We start from the raw sequence: 19,855 nt of genomic DNA, 5'->3' as shown, positions 1-19,855 counted from the left end.
CTGTAGGTAACGCCATACAGAGTCCCCCCCTGTAGGTAACGGCATGCAGAGTCCCTGTAGGTAACGCCATGCAGAGTCCACGCCCTGTAGGTAACGCCATGCAGAGTCCCCCCCTGTAGGTAACGGCATGCAGAGTCCCCCCCTGTAGGTAACGCCATGCAGAGTCCCCCCCCCCCTGTAGGTAACGCCATACAGAGTCCCCCCCTGTAGGTAACGCCATGCAGAGTCCCCCCCTTGTAGGTAACGGCATGCAGAGTCCCTGTAGGTAACGCCATGCAGAGTCCCCCCCCTGTAGGTAACGCCATGCAGAGTCCCCCCCCCTGTAGGTAATGCCATGCTCTGTCCCCCCCTGTAGGTAATGCCATGCATCCCCTATCCACAGGATAGGGGATACATGTGTGATCGCTGGCACTGATAGGGAGAACGGGCTGAAAGTCCCCCGAAGTTCTCCATGACTATGCTCTGACTTCCGGCGTCTGCGCAGCTCAATAAAAATGAAAGGAGCGCTGGTCACACATGCGACCGGCGCTCCATTCATTTCTACGGAGCTGCCGACACAGACCCCGGAAGTCCGAGGTTTGTGATGGAGAACATTGGGGGACTTTCGGTCCCCCGTTCTCCCTATCAATGCCGGCGATCACACATGTATCCCCTGTCCTGTGGAGAGGGGATACATGTCTTTTGTTTAATGGCAGAGCGGGGAGAAACTTCCCTGCTCTGCCGTAGTGTACAGTGGCGTCGCGCTGTAGCAGCCATATCGGCTGCTAGCGGAGCCTCCGGCCATGGTGGGGGCCCGTGCCGGCGGGCAACACGGGCCCCCTCATGCCGCGGGCCCCGTAGCAGCCGCTACGGCTGCTATGGCGGTAGTTACGCCACTGCCTATGACATTGCCATGTGTAAAGTACCTGAGCTCTTCAGTACGACCCATACTACGGTAGTAGCAATGTTTGTCTATGGAGATTACATGGCTGTGTGCTTGATTTTATGCATCTGTTTTCAATAGTTGTGGCTGAAACACCTGATCTTAATAAATAGGATGTGGGTCCACATACTTTGGCCATATAGTGTAGTGGTGACGTTCCAGCCACATGAGACTTTCTTCAGGTCAGATGTCTTGGCCTCTTCCGCTGTTCTGGGTTTTTCTTGGGATGGTTCATGAAGGTTTTGGTAGATGGTTTTCTTTTTACATTTTAGACGTAATTAATTTCTATCTTCTTCACAGAAAGACCTCCGGTTCCTCTCTCCCTTCCCCAAGAGCAATTCTGTTCAATGTTGAGGAGAAGCACCGTGCCATGGATGTGAAAGAGAGGAAACCTTACCGATCCCTGACCAGGCGGCGTGACACGGAGCGTCGATATACCAGTTCCTCAGCCGACAGTGATGAAAGCAAAATACAACCCAAGTCTTACAGCTCCAGTGAGACTTTGAAAGCCTATGACCAAGACTCGCGGCTGTCCTACAGCAATCGAGTGAAGGACATGGTCCATCAGGAGGTCGACGAGTTCTGCCGATCTGGTGAGTGCCAACAATGAATATTCAATATTTATGTAAATCATTTATAAAATCGGCATACTAAAATACTAAAATAGACTGGGGGAATTCATGGCAGTACCACCTAATGATATTCATGCATGGACCCAATTACCATCTAATACCATGATGCTTTGCTTCAAGGTGGGATATTAGAACTTCTGTAAGTCGGATTTGCCGTGTTACCCTAAGTTTTTTTTAATCATTTTATATATTTGAAATATGTACCCAATTAATAGCGCCATATACTTCCCATATAACAATAACCAATCACATATTTTCAAGATCTCTACCTGCTGCCAGCGAGCTAAGAAAAACTTGTCTTGACTTAGTCCTGCTCTCACAGCTGCAGGACACTGTAAGTCATGCAACTGGGTGGGCGACACATTTTCAGGTCAGGTTTTCAGCATACAAAAACAAGTAGACTGTCATTCACTGAACGCAAACAGAGATTTTGAAAATAACAATGAATTGAACCGGACAACCTCATTCCTAATGCAAAACGTACACAGGGAGCCCTCGTTTTATGATGTCCATAGGGCCTAATGCCCATTAATTGCTATAGCTGATTGGCTGAAATGAATATAAAAATATAAGGCCAAATGTGTCCCAGATTTAAAGTGACAGCACCTTTTAAAAAAAAAAAAAATGATCACAAAGAAGGCGATACAACTTATACCCAATCATTTTGGGGGTATCAAACAAAATCAGTGCAGTGAAAAACAATGTAAGGGAGGGAAACCGTCAAAATGCCAAATAGCCAACATTTTATCACATTTGCCGCATATGCCGCACCTAGTGGGTGACGTTTTGAGGACTTTATATGCAATGCCATGGTTTTCTCTCCATATAATCCATTTTACAGTTCTTAGAGGCTCCAGAATGTAAAATCCGGTATTGTGATTAAAATGGCTTTTTCTAGATGCAAAGCACCTCACATCTTCAGGGACTGAACCGGCTGCACACATCTCTTAATGTAATTGCAAAAGTCTAATTTAGCACTAAATGGCTAATGAATTGCATTTTCTTGAACCTTATTAAGCTCAGTTATTGATAAAACAGATGGGACTGTGTAAACCGCCGCCTTGTCGAAGGTAAAAAAAAAAAAAAGTCAGGAAACGTTGCGTTAATCTCTTCTCAGCCATCGTGAACGTGTCGTTACAAATGAGTGAGGTTAAGCGATCGCGCCCCCAACGTGCTAACAGGAGGAGAACACAAGTGACAGACCAAGAGCCTGTCAGCGAATGCATTCATCCTCTTCTCTATCCTTAAATCAGGTCATGTACAAGATGTCCAGGGGTGTAGATATAGGGGTGCAGAGGTAGCCGCCGCACCCGTGCCCTGGTACCCGAGGGGGTTCAAAGACCCCATCTTCACTTAGAAGACACTACTATTATTGTTACAGATTTTGCATTGGGCTCAGCTTAACCTATGTCTCTGACCCTGTAGACTTATGCGCACCCTTGGCATTTCCGAGTGAGTCAATGTAAATGCCCCTTAAAGGGAACCTGTCACTTTGAACATGTAGTCCGATCTGTAGGCAGCAAGTGATAGAGCAGGAGGAGCGGAGTAGATTGCTATATAGCTATGTGGGGAAAGCTTCAAGATAACTTGTATTCTGTTGACATAAACCCTTGTTAATTTTGGGCTTGAGTCCGGTGGGCGGTCCTATTCAGTGATTGGTAGCCTTCCTTTTGTAAGTGTGCGTACTGAAATAACCGTCACTGAGTAGAACCGCCCCCTGGACTCTTATGTGTCTTTCTACTAAATAGGGGAGCAATAATTTAGATGTCATGTGATAGTTGGGGGCCGTGGTACCAGTTTGGCATAAGGGCCTGGAGGTTCAAGTTACACCTCTGCCAGAGCTCTTGAGGTGGCACCTCACAGTTTAGACTAAGTCAACCCTCCTATTCCTCCCTTTTAAATTGAACGTAGCCACACTCAGGTCCACCCGGGAGTCACAGTGATGGTCATGGCATTCAATAACCTTTTGCCAGACTCCGGTATGCCCAGGCTTTGACATAATAATAAGCCCCAAAGATCCTGCAGAGGATAATCCCATTTGGAGGTAGGGTTGGAGCCAATCACTGGCCACTAGGGTCTATTTCTTGCAGGATGATTCGCAAATAACCTATTGGACCTTATTAATGATATGTCCTGTCTGTACAATGACTACAAGAAAGTTTCCGATACTATTAAAGGTGGACGCTAACACATGTTCTTTATAGATGGGGGAAGGGCCCCTCCGGTAAACAAGCACAATTTTAGGTTTCCAAAAACTGATGTCCCCTCTCTGTGCTCTTCAGGGGAGTGGCATGGAAACAAGTCTGAGGTTCCTCCGTGAGGAACCATGACAAATTTGCTGTTGGTAACATCAACTGTTCTCACATTTCCAACCAATTCGAACATGGGAATCCCAGAATCCTTTCATGAGAATGTCCTGGAGTTGCAAATATAATGTCGACATTCTCATGCTTAACTAATAATAGTTTGAGATTTCCAGTTTTTGGTTGGTTGTCCTGGATGTCAATCTCCTGTTGGTAATTGACATTCAGCTCGGCCAATCACTGCATGAGTAAAGAACAATTTCCACATTTTCATAGGTTGAGTGAGTGAGAATATGTTACGGTCATTCTCACACTACAGTCTTCACTCCCTGTGTCATTGGACAGGTCTTGACTGCAGTAATGAGAATGACCCCCATTCCTTCTCGATATAGAAGTACATATTGTCAAAGTCAAGACTGCAATTTGGCCTCAATTAAAGATGTCTAACTACCCAGAACCATTTTTTATTGCTGCAATACAAAAAAAAAGTAAATGAAAGATCTCCTACCGGTTTCTGTACACAGCTCCTATACGGACCTACATGTCTCCATGGTTACAGACTACCAACAAACACTGTGTTTAGTCAGATACTGCAGTCATGTATTATTCCACTCCCTCTTCTTGATAACCTATAGACAGTAGAAGAAGGCGCAAAGGAAGTGAAGTAAACCATAACTGCAGGATCAGACTACACAGGGTTTGTTTGTAGTCTGTCGTCATGGCGATACATAAGAGCTGTAGGCACAAAACAGTAGAAGATTTTTATCAACGATTTGCAAAGTGGCTTCAAATTTCATTTTAGTCATCGGTTATATAAAAAAAAAAACGTTTACAAAAGTATACATGCCCTTTAATGTCGGAATTTCCTTCCCACGCTTCTCTTCTTGCATCAACAAGAAAACAAATGCTCATGGGGCAGTGGTTATCAAACCTGTTTACTGCTGTCCAAATCCATTTCCCAAATAACTAAGTCTGTATTAGCTTTTTGTGGGAGAAGCGAAAAAAGTAAAAGAGAGAGAGCGAGAGCGGGGGGAGTAATATTCTTCAATATTTATCATCTTCCACTTATTGACGTTACTTCACTTCCTTGACTTTAAAAGGCTACATATCGCCTGAGATATGAAAATCAATGCCAGTCCTGCTGCCTATTGCAAATACATTTGATTTTTAGTTAATTGGAGCAACGTGGGTCTTCATTATTTATGAGCGCAGCTCTGGAGGAGAGCGCTCTAGCCTAGGAGTTGAGAAATGTGTTTTGACACCGATGGGCCAGTGTTGTGTTAACCCCTCTCCTGATATAACAGCTCTGCTTTGTGGTCTTTGTACTACTTGGGCAAGACATGGGTATTTCTCCCTTTGCATGCTTGTGGCGACACACGTGCCCTTAAAGGGGACCTGTCACGTTGAACATGCTTTTCTATCGGCGGGTAGCCTGTGATAGAGCAGGAGGAGTGGAGCAGATTGATGTATAGTTTTATGGGAAAAGATCAGTATAACTTGTAATATATTGATTTCAATCCGTGCATTTTCTAGACTTAAGAGTCTAGTGGGCGGTCCTACACAGTGATTGACAGCTATGTCTGTATGACCCTTTACACAGGGAAAGCTGTTAAATATTGAAACCGCTAGAAATTAGACAATGTTACGCCATTGGTGGCGCTCAAGACTACAATACCTGAAAATCACTAGCGCACATCAATACTGATAAAAAACATAAGGCACAAGTAAATCACGAGTACTGAAGGTAGTAGAAGATGGAGGCAATGCATAAATGGAGTGGGTGGCAGATGAATAGCATGAACGCAGTTAATAGATGAATAGATAGTGGGCAAGAATCAACAGCACTCACTGACCCTTATCTGAATACTATCCCACAGCAGGGTTAGACAACAGCTTCGCAGCAGGTGAAACACACAGGAAAGGCAAACAAACAAGTGGAACTATTGATCCCAGGATGCACATCCACTAGATCTCTCAGAGGACCAACATGTCCCACAGTCTTAACAAACACATAGACAAGAACAAAGTAATCAACAAGAATCTGGAAAACGTTGAGCACATGACAGAAATAGTATAACCAACACCTGAGTAATCCAGGCCTGAAGTATATATAGGCCCAAGAAAAGTACTTCACCCTAATTAACCAGGCAAAGCTAAACGATGACCAAATCCAGACTCAGACCGAAGGCATTGCCGAGCAACACCCAAACACAGAGATAACAGAAATCTTTGATTAGCGGCAGTCCTGCTGCTAATCGTAACAGGGAAATCTTTTATCATGGAACCTTATTCCCCCCAATATTATTATAATTATTAATAAGGATTTATAAAGTTCCATCAAATTCCATGGCGAACAAAAACAGTAGAGACCTCTGACCAAGGCTCATAGAGCCTCTCACAAGGCATCTTCCTTATATCTATCTTCTGTGCTAATTGAGTCTATTATAAGCCTTTGGAAATAATAGTCTAGTCCCTTTTAAGGTGGAGATGGGCCACTTTTCCTACAGGCATCCAGTGCGACCCATGTGGTATGTACCCCTGGGCCCATATTGTCCCTCCATGCAAAGGATTTATTCTAAAAGAGAATATCCTTATAGTTTGGCGCTGTAGAAACACGACTTTCGGGAGCACGGCTCTGCTATGTGCATGAGGTCTAAGACTGACCCCCATCCCTTTCAGAACCTCTCTGAAGTCAGCCCCTCAGGACCCTTCTTAATAGTGTGAATGTACAATGAAAGAAAAAGAAAAAAAAATTCTGGTCAAATTTATTTTGAAATCCTTCAACATGTTTGTCTCCATCACCTCGATTTATAAAAAAAAAACGGATCGGCGCTTGAAAGCCGGGTGCAAATTACAACATCTCGGTAAATCAAGTTGATTAATCTTTTAAGGTTTAGCCGAACATTTGATGTTGAGCAGCGCAGCGTTTTGTCAGAGCAAGGAGGGTTTTGTCTGGGTGCAATTATCACAAGCTGCTTTGTACTACAAGTTTGGCTGCTGAAGTCAGAGCTGTGAAAGCCTCAGTCTCTCTGCCTGTCAAGCCTGTCACAAAATGCAACCTTCCTTGGTTAATTAAAAAAGGTGTGAAGTGCAGAAAGTGATTTAGCCAGTTGGATGTTCCAAGTTTTCCAGGCTGGAAAAAACTTCAAACGTCAGATCTGTTCGGCTTGATAAACCTGTTCTAGTTCTTAGTGAACACCTTTGTGTTTTTGTTCTTTGTTAATTAAGTTGTGTAAAAAATAGCCGTTCCCACCAGAGCAAAAAATAAATAAAAAATGGTCGCCTCTTGTCCCTCCGCCCTTTTCCCATGCTCGTTTGACCCTCACAAGGGGTACCATGTTCATAGTCTTATAGCCTGTAGCAAATGAGTATAACCTGGGCCTCATGGGCTGCATCGCACTTCACAACTGCCTTTATAGTATGTATGCCCCCATTTATATATACTGGGGTGTACACTGAAAAAAAAAAAAAGGGCTCCCTTTTTGGTCTGCACATGATCGGCCGCTCCTCCACCACCAGTAGATATCTTCGGTCGGCGATCTGATCCCTTCATTCCCTTTCTCAGTCTCAGGGCAGAGGACAGTGGCCTCTTAACCCAAGTGGCAATTGGGAGACTTATGAAGTGGCCCACGTAGCCTAAGACTCCATAACATTGGCATGGCCTTTCTCTATGCCAGTGTATACATGTATCCCGTCATTATGAATTGGAACATTTTCAAATTCCAGCAATAATTCCATTCAAAAAATGTCTACTTGCTTCATTCACTGCCCTGAAATTTAGGGCCATGACGCTGTGCCGCATGGAGAGTCATTCAAACCTTTTTGAAATCTTTCCCACCACTACCATGTGAAGTTAGGAAGTCGGTCTTAGTCCTATAAGGTCATAGCAGTGATTGTCATTCCCCCACTTTCGGCCTTTACCTGCAAGGATACATAAGGGTGTACATAACATAAGTCACTGTAGAAAGAGGGGCTTCCATCGAGCATAGCCATGACCCTTTTTGCAGGGTGAACTTACACAGGGATCCCACAATATTAGCACAAAAAGTTTCTCTTCTCTTCTGCAAGGAAATTAGGAGAAGAAGGAAACCTATCCAAGAAAAAGGGCATGTGGTAGGAAGTTCCATCTGGAAGGTCATACTGTGAGCAGGGGTTAAGGTTAAACAGCTATGCAAAACAATACCCCTTGTCCGCCTAGTGTACCCAGCTATACTATGCTGGTACATAGGTTGGGCACTGCCACAACATTGGCTAGAAGATCCAGTAGAAGACAACCCTATCTGAAGGTAACTTTGAAGCAGATCACTCGCCTCGAGGATCATTTTTGGGTTTTATTCACAACCTGTTTGTAACATCCATGGTCATGGACCGTTGGGATTACTCACCCCTCGATGTCCGCAGCCATGGTCTGGTGAGCGCTGGCCCGCCTCTCCTCCCCAGGAGACACCAGCGCTCACTTCCGCTCCACTCTGCTGTGTCCCGTAGGACATATATCAGCAATTAACCCATGATCACCCTGGACTATAAGAAGGGCCCTGCCCCTTTTCTCATTGCCTAAGCGTTGTTAGTATTCCCATATTAGTCCTTGCAAATGTTCCCTTAGTGTTTAACCGTGCCCTGCTACATGTATCCTGTGCTGTTCTTGTTCCTGAGCCTGTTAGTGTTTGGAGCCATGTCCTTCTGCACCTGTTGTCGTCCGCCACGTCTGGCGTAACCTGCTGCACCTGCTGTCATCTGCCACGTCTGGCGCAACCTGCTGCACCTGCTGTCATCCGCCACATCTGGCGCAACCTGCTGCACCTGCTGTCATCCACCACGTCTGGCTTAACCTGCTGCACCCACCTCCATCCAAGCTAAAGCCTCTGCCACTGTCTGAACTATTCAGGTACCCTAGTGCGGGACTTTGCATTGATTGGGTGCTCTGTTGTTTGGCCAGCTGCCTCCCCGCTATGGCGGTGTGGCCTAGTGAGTCCGGCCTAGTGGGTCTACATACCCACAGACCGTGACACTGTTATTGCTTATTCATGATATCTGAAATTATTTGGTTCCTGCAATACCCGAGGAAAGAATTAACCAAACGGCACATTTCACCTACAGCTATTCCTGGATAAGCATCTGGATACAAGGGGAACCAGATACAATGGGTTGAAGATGCATTTGATAGGCAACGATAAAAGAAAGTCAATATAAGAACGTATCGGTGAGGGTAAGGTCAAACAGGCAAGAGGTCAACCGGGAGTGACGTACCATGAATGAGACGTAAGTGTGGTCGAACAAGCCAAAGCTTGGATAACGGAAGTCAGGCAGATCCAGTAGGCAGTACCGCAGGGAATCCCAAGAGTCGAGTAAGTTGGGTCACAACAGATCAGGTCAAGAAGCAAACACAAGTCAAAACAGGTAATACCTAGAACTAACACAGAGGCCAGTGGGGAGCTCCTTGGAATAGAGCGTCTTTGGTTCTGGTTGGCAGGACTGCGGCATGCATCGGGCACGACCACTCCGGCATCCTTACTTGCCCCCCTGCGAAGATTATTTCAGTCCACCACTGAATTGACACCTAATTACACGTGTTTCATGAAATCACCTTTTCAGCAGGGGAAATGGTTTTTGCTTCGGTGCCTCCTATCATCATGTTTGTCTTCTTCCATATTTTCTGTTCCGCGATTTTAGAGTGGATACGATAGAAGCTTTGTCAATTCTTGCTGAGAACTCGTGACTTGTAAATTGTTTACCTCACGACGTTCTGTCTGCCGCTAAGCGTGGGAGCTGTCATATAAAGTAAGCAGATTAGCTATGCGCTTAGAGGTCATCTACCAAAGTGCTAAATACGAGGGTAGGCATGTAAATAGGCGCGCTGTGACAGACTCTCTTATATGTCATAATTGAAAAGTAATTAAATCAGTTCCCACTTCAGCAAGGAATACAGAAAGCCCAAAAACATGGGATTTTTTTTTTTTTCATCTTTTACCCCTTCAAGACAACTAGAATATAATCTTTCACCTATACATCCAGATAATTTTACAGGTACACTGGGTACTTTAAGAGTACCTTCAACAGTACCAACTTTTAGGGTATTTGCAAACACATAATTAAACTTCCATGTACTTATAAATGTTGCAGTACTTTGTGCTTCAGAGCTGCTCTTACTATATTAACTGAGGACAGGAAGTGGCAACCATAATCAGCCATTTTGGAGACTATAGAGCTATGGCTTCTGGTCATCCGGTCACAGAGCTGGATAGAAGTGTGCAAAGAACTTTCCTTGGTCTCTTCTTCCTCCAAGATGTTATCTGTCAATTTTGAATGTTACTGCCATCGTAACGCCACTCTGCCTTATGTTCCTCATAACAGCCCACAAATACTCTGGAAGTTTTATCTCTAAAAGGTGTCAATTCATTTTAAAAAAGAAGACACAGCCTTTACTTATGTAAGATGTCCAATTTTTAGGTTGGTTTTTATGGCGTTCCCTGAGGCACAGCTCTACGAGCAAATTTTAAAATATAAATGGATATATCCTTTACTTTGATTTACTCCTTAACGAGAGTGTGTGCTGCCTGAGTACCGTCCGTGATCGGACCCAATTCATCCACTAAAGTGAATGGGTCCTTGAAAACCATTCGGTGCCACTCGGATGGTGTGAAAAACGTCCCGAGTTGCACTCGGTCATGTGCAACTGGGCTATAGGTTTATTTGCAAATATTTATACACACTCAGAAATAACTCCCCCCCCCCCCCAAAAAAAAAAAAAATCATCCTCATTTTTTAAGGTACTTAGTCTGAATTGCTGTACAGCTCAGGGTGCTTAGGGTACTTGGGATAAATGTATAATTATAAATTAGATTGTAAACGCTAGAATTCTAAAATAATGAGGATTTTTTTCATTTTTTCTTCTCAGGTGGTAGTTTCACTCTACATGAGCTGGGTCTTGGTGAAGTCACGCCGCCTCATGGAACCCTATACCGGACAGATATTGGCCTGCCACATTGCGGTTATTCTATGAGCGGTGAAAACGATGCAGACAATGAAGCTGATTGCGTCATATCCCCGGGACAGCCTGTGAGAATCTGGACAAGAAACACCAAGTCTGGACGGAGCTCTTGCTTATCAAGTAGAGCCAACTCCAACCTGACCCTCACTGACACGGAGCACGAGAACACCGAAAATGGTAAGTGGGTATTCCAAATGACCTTATAAATGACGCCCTATGTGTATGAAGTCTTATGCAAAGATGAAGTAGAAATGTTGTCCGTAGCAATCAAATCGATTTTAGATGACAAAGTTTGAAACAATAATATCAGTGACTGCATTGGCTGCTACGGAATAAGCCGATGTATCCGTTCACCTGGAGTCGCCCTGATTGGTCAATTGATTCGTCTGCCATTAGGATGCACTGAGTCGATCAATTTCGATTTTGGCTTTCAGCAAATCGATGGGAGTAACTAGCAAATCAATTGGCCCATTGTCTTCTATGGACTGGTGGTTTGGAGAATCGGTTGGATTGATTTGCTTACTGGAGCTACACTATGCACCACATGGATACAATATAAATAATGATAGGTTTGGCTGGGTGAGAATTCATATTTATATTCTCTTCAGATCAGCGAGTGACACCTCTAAATCTATTATCTGCCACATAAAGTCTTTGCTTGGTTCCTGATTGGCTGTCATTGGTTTTTAATTGTATTGGTTTGCTGAAATTTGAAGTTCTCTCATAATCCCAGATTTAAAGGGATACTCCACAATTAGATGATATTGTAATTAGTTAAACAAACGCTATATTTGATATGATCCTATAATATATTTGCATAAAAAATTCTGTTTATTTATACATGAGCCTCCATACAGCTGCCTTTATGGAGACTACTGTGTACACTGAACGGTACGTGGGGGTGGCAACCTTTACAGTTATCTGTGCTCTGTCGGTACAATGCTGAAGGCCTGTGCTAACAGGATTAAGAGGGGTGTCCAGGATAAAAAAAAAACATGGGTTGTCTCTGGTATTGCAACTTACTTTAATTGGGGTGAATGGGGCTGAGTTGCAATACCACAAGTAACCTGCGGACAGGTGTGGCGCTGTTTTTGGAAAAAAGCAATCTGTACAAGCTCTTTAACAGAACATGAGCTGTCGTAGAGAGCCTGTATCCTGCTTCTGGCTCCTGACATCTCCCACATCTCGAATTCACATCAATAGGGAGTATATGAGAGGCTGAATCACTGTGGACCACTAGGGATATTTCCAAGAAATGGTCACAGGACTCCCGTTCTCCCGATGCCTGAGGGTCCCATAGATGGGATCCGCTCCTAACACGCAACTACGACATATCCTGTGGATAAGCCAAAAATGTGTAAGATGGCAATAACTCTTTAAAAGAGTACTACCTGTTTGTAAAAAACCTTTGCCATATGTCCGGGACATATGGATAGACAAGGATACTTCTCTTCGGGCTCCACTTTGTGCAGAGTGGCTCTCCCTCTAGAGGAGGGAACAATTGTACAAATTTACTATTCCACCACTAGGGGGAGCTTGTAAATCCAGATTAATACAGCTAGCTCCCTCTAGTGGCGACTGCAGGTAGAAATCATTTTATTTTTTTTAACTTTTGCTATGCAAAGGAAAGCTGAGCTCTAACCGCTATAATGATGTAGTGTGAGATTACTCAGACCAGAATTATGGACCTATTTAAATAAAATCAAATTAAATGCTTTGTACATTGTAGATACAGATAATAATATTAACCCCTTCACCAGCCTAAGCACCCAAGATTATTAGCTATTAACCAATTGGAGCATCATAGATGTTACACTTAACCCCTTCAGCACTCTAAGCCACCAGAGATATGGATTGGGGGGGTTATATTTTATCATCTCCGCTGTGAGCCCCAAGAAACCGAAGAGTGACAATCTAAGGGGGGGGGGGGGGGCATTCCTTAATTCATTCACCTCTACCTCAAATGTCCTAAAATATAAATCCTTATTTCGGCATCGAGTGTCAGAGAGGCAACTGAAAAATTATTTTCTTGTCTTTTAGAGACTATAATTTATCATCTGAACTCCCGGGGAAGCTGCTAATATATTCCTCCAGGAGAAGTTAAGCCAATGTTCATTTCAAATTCACTCATTTTCTCATTCAACCATTCATGAAATTCTAAAATACAGTAGACTTCATGCCAAGGAGTCCCATCCGGGCCGGGCACAATTATACTGGTGCCAGGAGCCATTCGGTAGGCGGCTGCTTATCATTTTATGGAGCTTTTGGAAAGGTCCTCCTGCCGGGAGGAATGTAAAAAACATCCCAAATACCAACATAGTCACTGTTATAAAGTCTCATAAACCGGACTGATGGGCAACATAGTAACAATTTTTAATTTCATTGTAAGGGTATGTTCACACGGCCTATTTTCGGCCGTTTTTCAGGCCGTAAACGCCCGAAAAACAGCCGAAAAATCGGAAGCAGAACGCCTCCAAACATCTGCCCATTGATTTCAATGGGAAAAACGGCGTTCTGTTCCGACGGGCCGTTTTTTTACGCGGCCATTTTGAAAAACGGGCAAGTAAAAAAACGGCCACGAAAAAGAAGTCCAGGTCACTTCTTGGGACGTTTTTGGAGCCGTTTTTCATTGCCTCTATAGAAAACGGTCATAAAAAACGCTGTAACTGAAATCAATGGTAATGCAACTGGAAGCAGTAGTTTCCGTTCGGCTTTCCGTTCATCAGTTCCTCTGACGGAAAGGTTGAACGGAACCGATGAACAGAACGCGAACGCTGATGTGAACAGGCCCTTACCTGCACATAAAGATAATCACAATGTTGTACACTCCTGAAAAAATCTTCAGCTCCTACAAAAACCCTTTATTGCCTGTCTATATATCTTGTGCTGGTATTGCGTTATATTCTGTCTTATACTCTAGTCACATCCAAAGCTGCATTCAAATTTTTGCTAATCTCCAGTTAACTCTCAGGCAACATGGCTTCCTATTTCTCTACATCAGGGTTTAGCAACCTGTGGCTCTCCAGCTGTTGTGAAATTACAACTTCCAGCATGATTGGAGTTGTAGTTGAGCCACAGGTGGGGGAACGCTGCTCTACACATTCATTGGCTGTACAGAGCATGATTTGTTGTAGTGCATTGTGCGAGATGTAATCCATATACCGGAAACTATAGGGTAAAATCCAGGGGCATAGCTAGGGGGCGCTAAAAGGGCATGTACCTTGGGTGCTGGTTGCCAGGGGAGAACCAAAAAGCCAGTCTGCCTAGACCAGGGTATATAGATAAAAGGCTAAAACATTTATATTAAATTTTTGCCCCAGGTGAGGGAAAGCCTAGCTGACTCTGGAGTAATCTGCATTATAGCAGTTAGTGGTATCTCAAACAACCAGAATTTTGAAAGCAGCTCTGGATGTGACTGGAGTATATGATATTACATAAATCATGAAATAACACAATTTCCATACCAGATAAATTATTAACAAAGTTACTAAAAACTCTGTGTGAATTTAAACTAAAAAATGAAGTGGAGTTAGTTGAAGAGTTTGTCCATGTCTGAACACGTCCATGTTTTTTTCTGTAACTGGAGCCACTATTTGCTCCAATCATCAATGCAGAGGCGTTACTTGAAGCTCCTGGCCCCAATGCAGAATTTGTAACAGGCCCCCCAACTATCACATATCATTCATCTTTCTGGTCTTCTTATAGGGGTAGAAGAACTTTAAGGGCCCCTTTAAGCTTCAGGGCTGGGGTGCGGTCACAACCCCTGCACCTCCAATAGTTACGCCCCCTGCATCAATATATACATGAACAATATTATATTTCCGTCTTGTGCGTCCTAATCTTTGGTCATGCACAACAATATTGTATAGGCTTTTGCGGCAGCTGCCTGACACCGAATGTAAATATTTTTCTTGTTGTATAAAGTGATATCAATGGAATACGGAACACTTTAACGGGTTGGCAGGAAACCAAAAGTTACAAATACATTAATGAAACATGGAAACAGTTTACGGGATGTATCTTGGTTCATGTGTGTATGGATTATGTATCGAGTGCCAAGTATGAGCAGTGACAAGCATTTATAAAAAGTTTCCTAATGGTCACATTAGGGCATGTTCACACTGCCTATTTTCAGTTGTTTTTTCGGGCCGTAAACGACTCGAAAAACCGTAAACAGAACTCCTACAAATTTGCCCATTGATTTCAATGGGAAATACGGCGTTCTGTTCCGACGGGGCGTTATTTTACGCCTAATTTTCAGCCGTTTTTCATTGACTCAATAGAAAAACAGCTCCAAAAACGGCCGTAAAAAACGCAGCAAAAAACGCGAGTATTTTCTAGCCGTTTTTGGTTAAGCGTGTGAACATACCCTTAGAATTGTCCTCATTTCGACACGCACCATATTTACAAAAATGGCAGCTGAATGACATACAGACGCCTCCTCTTACTTGGTCATCCGTTCTGCAGGGTAGAAAATGTTGCACCTGCTTTAAAAACGTAGCCCACGCTTGCTAAACATAAAGCCCCACCCCTAATACTGAAAACCGCCAGGTACGAGGAGAATAGGCAGAAAAAAAATTGGGACGAGATGCTGTATAAATCCTGGTGCGCCATTTTTACATCTGTACTACAAAATACACTCCATTCCATGATATTATTTCTCGTATTTCTTGTACAAAATCTATTTTGTAAACACAAACTCCAAAAAGTAAATACAAAAATGTAATATAATTAGATCCATTGTGTGCAAAACAAAATATTCTGCAATATTTTGTGTCACAAAATATTAATGTATGTCACAAAATAGTGTCCTGTGCCACAAAAGAAATAATGATGCCACAAAATGTTATTCTGTGTCACAAAATGTTATTCTGTGTCACAAAATGTTATTCTGTGTCACAAAATGAATGTTTGATATGGGATTTTTTTGGTTTTTGTCCTTATTTTTTATAATAGAGTCTCACCGCGGCGTCTTCTCACTTATCAGGTAACTGTATAGCTCTGTTCACATTACTCCAACGCTTGGCTGAGCCCATACATTCAGGAGCAAGTGTTACTGCCTGGTCACATCTACATATCAGGGGCCGGGGAGCAGGCGAGCGTGGCTTCCCAGCCGCAGTCCCATGTCACTATATTGAATTTCCATGGCTTCAAACAGATCAACAGATTGGGAGAAGTATTATTCAATCCACAGGAGTGCTGCCTACAGTTTCACGTTCGGCTCTGCTGCATTCGTAGTCACGGCTCAGTGTCCTCTTCAGCCATGTTACTATTTCCTCGTTACATCTGTTTCTGGGAAAGCTGGGTATCAACCGACACGGCTGTTATTTTAACTCAGGGTCAGGGTTAACCCAACTTTCTCCAACCCCTGTACGGCAAATCTATTCAATTATATAGTGATATACCCCATACCTCCATATCACGGCAAAGCTAGGAAGAGTCTGGGAAAGCTGGGCGGCAATGGAAGCTGTAATGGGAGCCATTAGTCGTCGTCAGTTTTGCAAAACGATTATATTTTGTCTACGTGTAGAGATGTAGGAGAGCTAGCTCTCTCTGATAGGATAGGGTGCTATATGGGGATTTACATAGGACTGCAGGTAGACCTACTGAGTCATATGAATTCAAGACATTGAACAAGATGTACAAATGATGGAGTGCGGAAAAATTCCTTCAGTCTGGCTTCCGATAGTCCAGAAATGCCATAAAAAAAATGATCCCTAAATTAATATAGTAATATGGTATAGTGACTGTTAGGGCAGGGCATAGCTGGGGTGGGGGGTGCCAGTGGGGCATAGATAAATACCAGGGGGCACCACCTACAAGTCATACAAGAAAACTCAGCGTCATTGGGGTGGGACTATGGGGATTAACATACACACAATCAGCAGACAGAATAAGAGAAGGTGGAAGGAGATACCAGGGAATTTCAGTGACTAGGTGACCAAATACAGTTCTCCATAGCCTCCAAAATGGCTGACTATGGTCACAGCTTGTTGGAAATGCTGTGAATTTTCACCGTGGATCAACCTTTTGCAATGCATAGGGTGAAATCCACTGGAAATCTGCTGTGTATCATAGGCTTAGATACATCAGCTCAGAAGCTAGTGTCACACATCATAGGCTTAGATACAGAAGCTTAGAAGCCAGTGTCACACATCATAGGCTTAGATACAGAAGCTTAGAAGACAGTGTCACACATGATAGGCTTAGATACAACAGCTTAAGCCTTAACAGACATTGTCACACATGATAGGCTTAGATACGACAGCGTAGCAGACAGTATCACACATTATAGGCTTAGATACAGGGCCTCAGCTGACAGTATCACACTTGACAGGCATAGATACACCAGCTTAGCAGGCAGAACCACACATGACAGATTTAAATACAGCAGCTTAGCAGACAGTATCACACATGGTAGGCTTAGATACCTCAACTCAGCAGACAGTATCACACATGAGAGCCTTAGATACACAGCTCAGCACACAGTGTCACACATTATAGGATTAGATACACAGCTCAGCAGACAATATCACACATGATAGGCTTAGATACCTCAACTCAGCAGACAGTATCACACATAGAGGCTTAGATACACAGCTCAGCAGACAGTATCACACACGAGAGGCTTAGATACACAGCTCAGCAGACAATATCACACATGATAGGATTAGATACACAGCTCAGCAGACAATATCACACATGATAGGCTTAGATACCTCAACTCAGCAGACAGTATCACACATAGAGGCTTAGATACACAGCTCAGCAGACAGTATCACACACGAGAGGCTTAGATACCTCAACTCAGCAGACAGTATCACACATAGAGGCTTAGATACACAGCTCAGCAGACAGTATCACACACGAGAGGCTTAGATACACAGCTCAGCAGACAGTATCACACATGATAGGATTAGATACCTCAACTCAGCAGACAGTATCACACATAGAGGCTTAGATACACAGCTCAGCAGACAGTATCACACACGAGAGTCTTAGATACACAGCTCAGCAGACATTATCACACATGATAGGCTTAGATACACAGCTCAGCAGACAGTATCACACATAGAGGCTTAGATACACAGCTCAGCAGACAGTATCACACATGAGAGGCTTAGATACACGCTCAGCAGACAGTATCACACATGATAGGCTTAGATACAGTGGCTCAGCAGACAGTATCACACATGATAGGCTTAGATACAAAGCTCAGCAGACAGTATCACACATAGAGGCTTAGATACACCTGCTCAATAGCACATAATATAGCTGTACAGATTTTTTTCAATTAGCAAGCCCCTTTAAAATAAGAATCTTTTATTTTTTTTATCTATAAAGGGCCGTCTATTATATTTCAGCCATTCCGTGCTGCATTTTATTCTTGCACACGTTGCAGTAAATGTTTGTTCCTGTCACAGGTCATCGCTTATTAATTACCCGATAATTGCTTTTCCCATTCCAGAGGTTCTGTGTAACCCGCAGGTAGATTGTGCGCTCTAGTTAACGCTCCGTGGCTTCTCCGGGGGTCTCTTCCTTCAGATTTATCATTTTCCTAGCAGTTGGATACGCCGGCTACGTTCCAGCCTCATAGATAAATCCATCAGCGCTCAGGAACGCGCCAGTTTAGAAGGAAAACCCGGATTGAAAACACAATTGAAAATAAGCTTTAAAGTCGGATCGCAGCTTGATGCCGCCTCCCATGACGCCAGAAAATAGAACGGAAAATCTCTGTCTATCGGAGATATTACTATAAAGAGGAGAGAAAGACCGGGGGGAAAAAAGCTCCAAGTCAGCAGCGTCAACAGCAACGCGCAGCATCTGTATCAGCAATGTCAATGCAAATGCCCACGTAACCTCATAGACACAGCAGAGCCGGGTACACCGAGCCTGTAGGGTGGGAACCTACTTTTCCATCAATGGCATACATAGAAGGGGCCCATGTAGTAAACTATCAAAATGGGCCACCCCTTATGGTGTTGGGTTTTGCCACCCATAACAGAAAGGCCTGGTCACTTACCGCCATAGCAGCTGCTACCGGGCCCAGCAACTCAAAAGGGCCCAGCACACATTGTCCCGATGCTGGTCAGTGTCAGGAGCTTGAGAGAGGTGGTGCCCAAAAGTAAAGTAACAAGGACCCGGGAGTGGTAAGTATATAGGGGTTGGGTCTTGGGGTATAAATTGTCGGATTATTTTAGGGGTCCGATCTGAATTTAAGAGGATCGGTCTCCTCTCCTGACACGTCTGTTTTATTAAATACTTGTATTCCCCATGAAATAACAATTCTGGAACATATTTTCTTAGAATTTGTGCCGTTCCTCTGTTATTCCTCCTAGAAATGTATTAACCCCTTAATACTGAAATGACCAAGCATTTTTTTCCCGTTTTTCCATCGTGGCATTCAAAGAGCTATAACTTTCTTAGTTTTGCGCCGATATAGTTGTATAAGGACTTGGTTTCGCTGGACAAGTTGTATTTTTTAATAGCACCATTTTGGGGTACATAGAATTTATTGATTAACTTTTTATTAACTCTTTTAGTGGGGTACTGGAAAAAAACCTGAAATTTCACCACTCTTTTTTGCGTCTTAATTTTACGCCGTTTACCGTGTGATATAAATAACGTAATAACTTTATTCAGCGGGTCGTTACGATTGCGGCGATACCATATTTTATAGTTTTTTTTGTGTTTTCCTACTTTCATACAGTAAAAAATACACTTTTTTTTTACGATTTTTTGCTTTTGTGTCACCATATTTTAAGAGCCTTTACATTACAATTTTCTCACTGAACCCCCCCCCCCCCCTTACGTTCTATCCCACAATTATTCGAAAATCATCAGCATAATCCAGTAGCAGCAGAGGGGATGACGTTTGAACAAATCTCCACGCGCTGCGCAAATGATAAGCGGAAAAAACGCTCAGAAATTGACCTGCGGTGCGGTTTATTAATCCGCAGCCTGTCAATTGTATTTGCGTAATCGCTGCTTCTGTGTTGCGGATTTTCCC

General features: G+C 43.4%; 1 protein-coding gene across 10 annotated transcripts in view; it reads left to right on the top strand.

Moving 5' to 3' along the window:
- Positions 1 to 19,855, top strand: part of TENM4 (teneurin transmembrane protein 4) — a 1,217,405-nt gene that overhangs the window by 640,298 nt on the left and 557,252 nt on the right. For 8 of the 10 annotated variants that reach the window (XM_075851385.1, XM_075851380.1, XM_075851378.1 and 5 more), the window contains 2 exons: positions 1,223 to 1,515; positions 10,753 to 11,022. In XM_075851385.1, the coding sequence (XP_075707500.1) occupies positions 1,293 to 1,515; positions 10,753 to 11,022 (493 nt within the window). In that variant the 5' untranslated portion in view covers positions 1,223 to 1,292. Of the gene's footprint in view, positions 1 to 1,222; positions 1,516 to 10,752; positions 11,023 to 19,855 lie in introns of those variants that run through there. The other 2 variants (XM_075851383.1, XM_075851382.1) reach the window with 1 other exon arrangement.

Source organism: Rhinoderma darwinii, chromosome 2, assembly GCF_050947455.1.
Source record: "Rhinoderma darwinii isolate aRhiDar2 chromosome 2, aRhiDar2.hap1, whole genome shotgun sequence".
NCBI classification, from domain to species: Eukaryota; Metazoa; Chordata; class Amphibia; order Anura; family Rhinodermatidae; genus Rhinoderma; species Rhinoderma darwinii.
The sequence above is the reverse complement of the archived record's forward strand: the minus strand, read 5'-3'. Positions and strand labels throughout refer to the sequence as shown.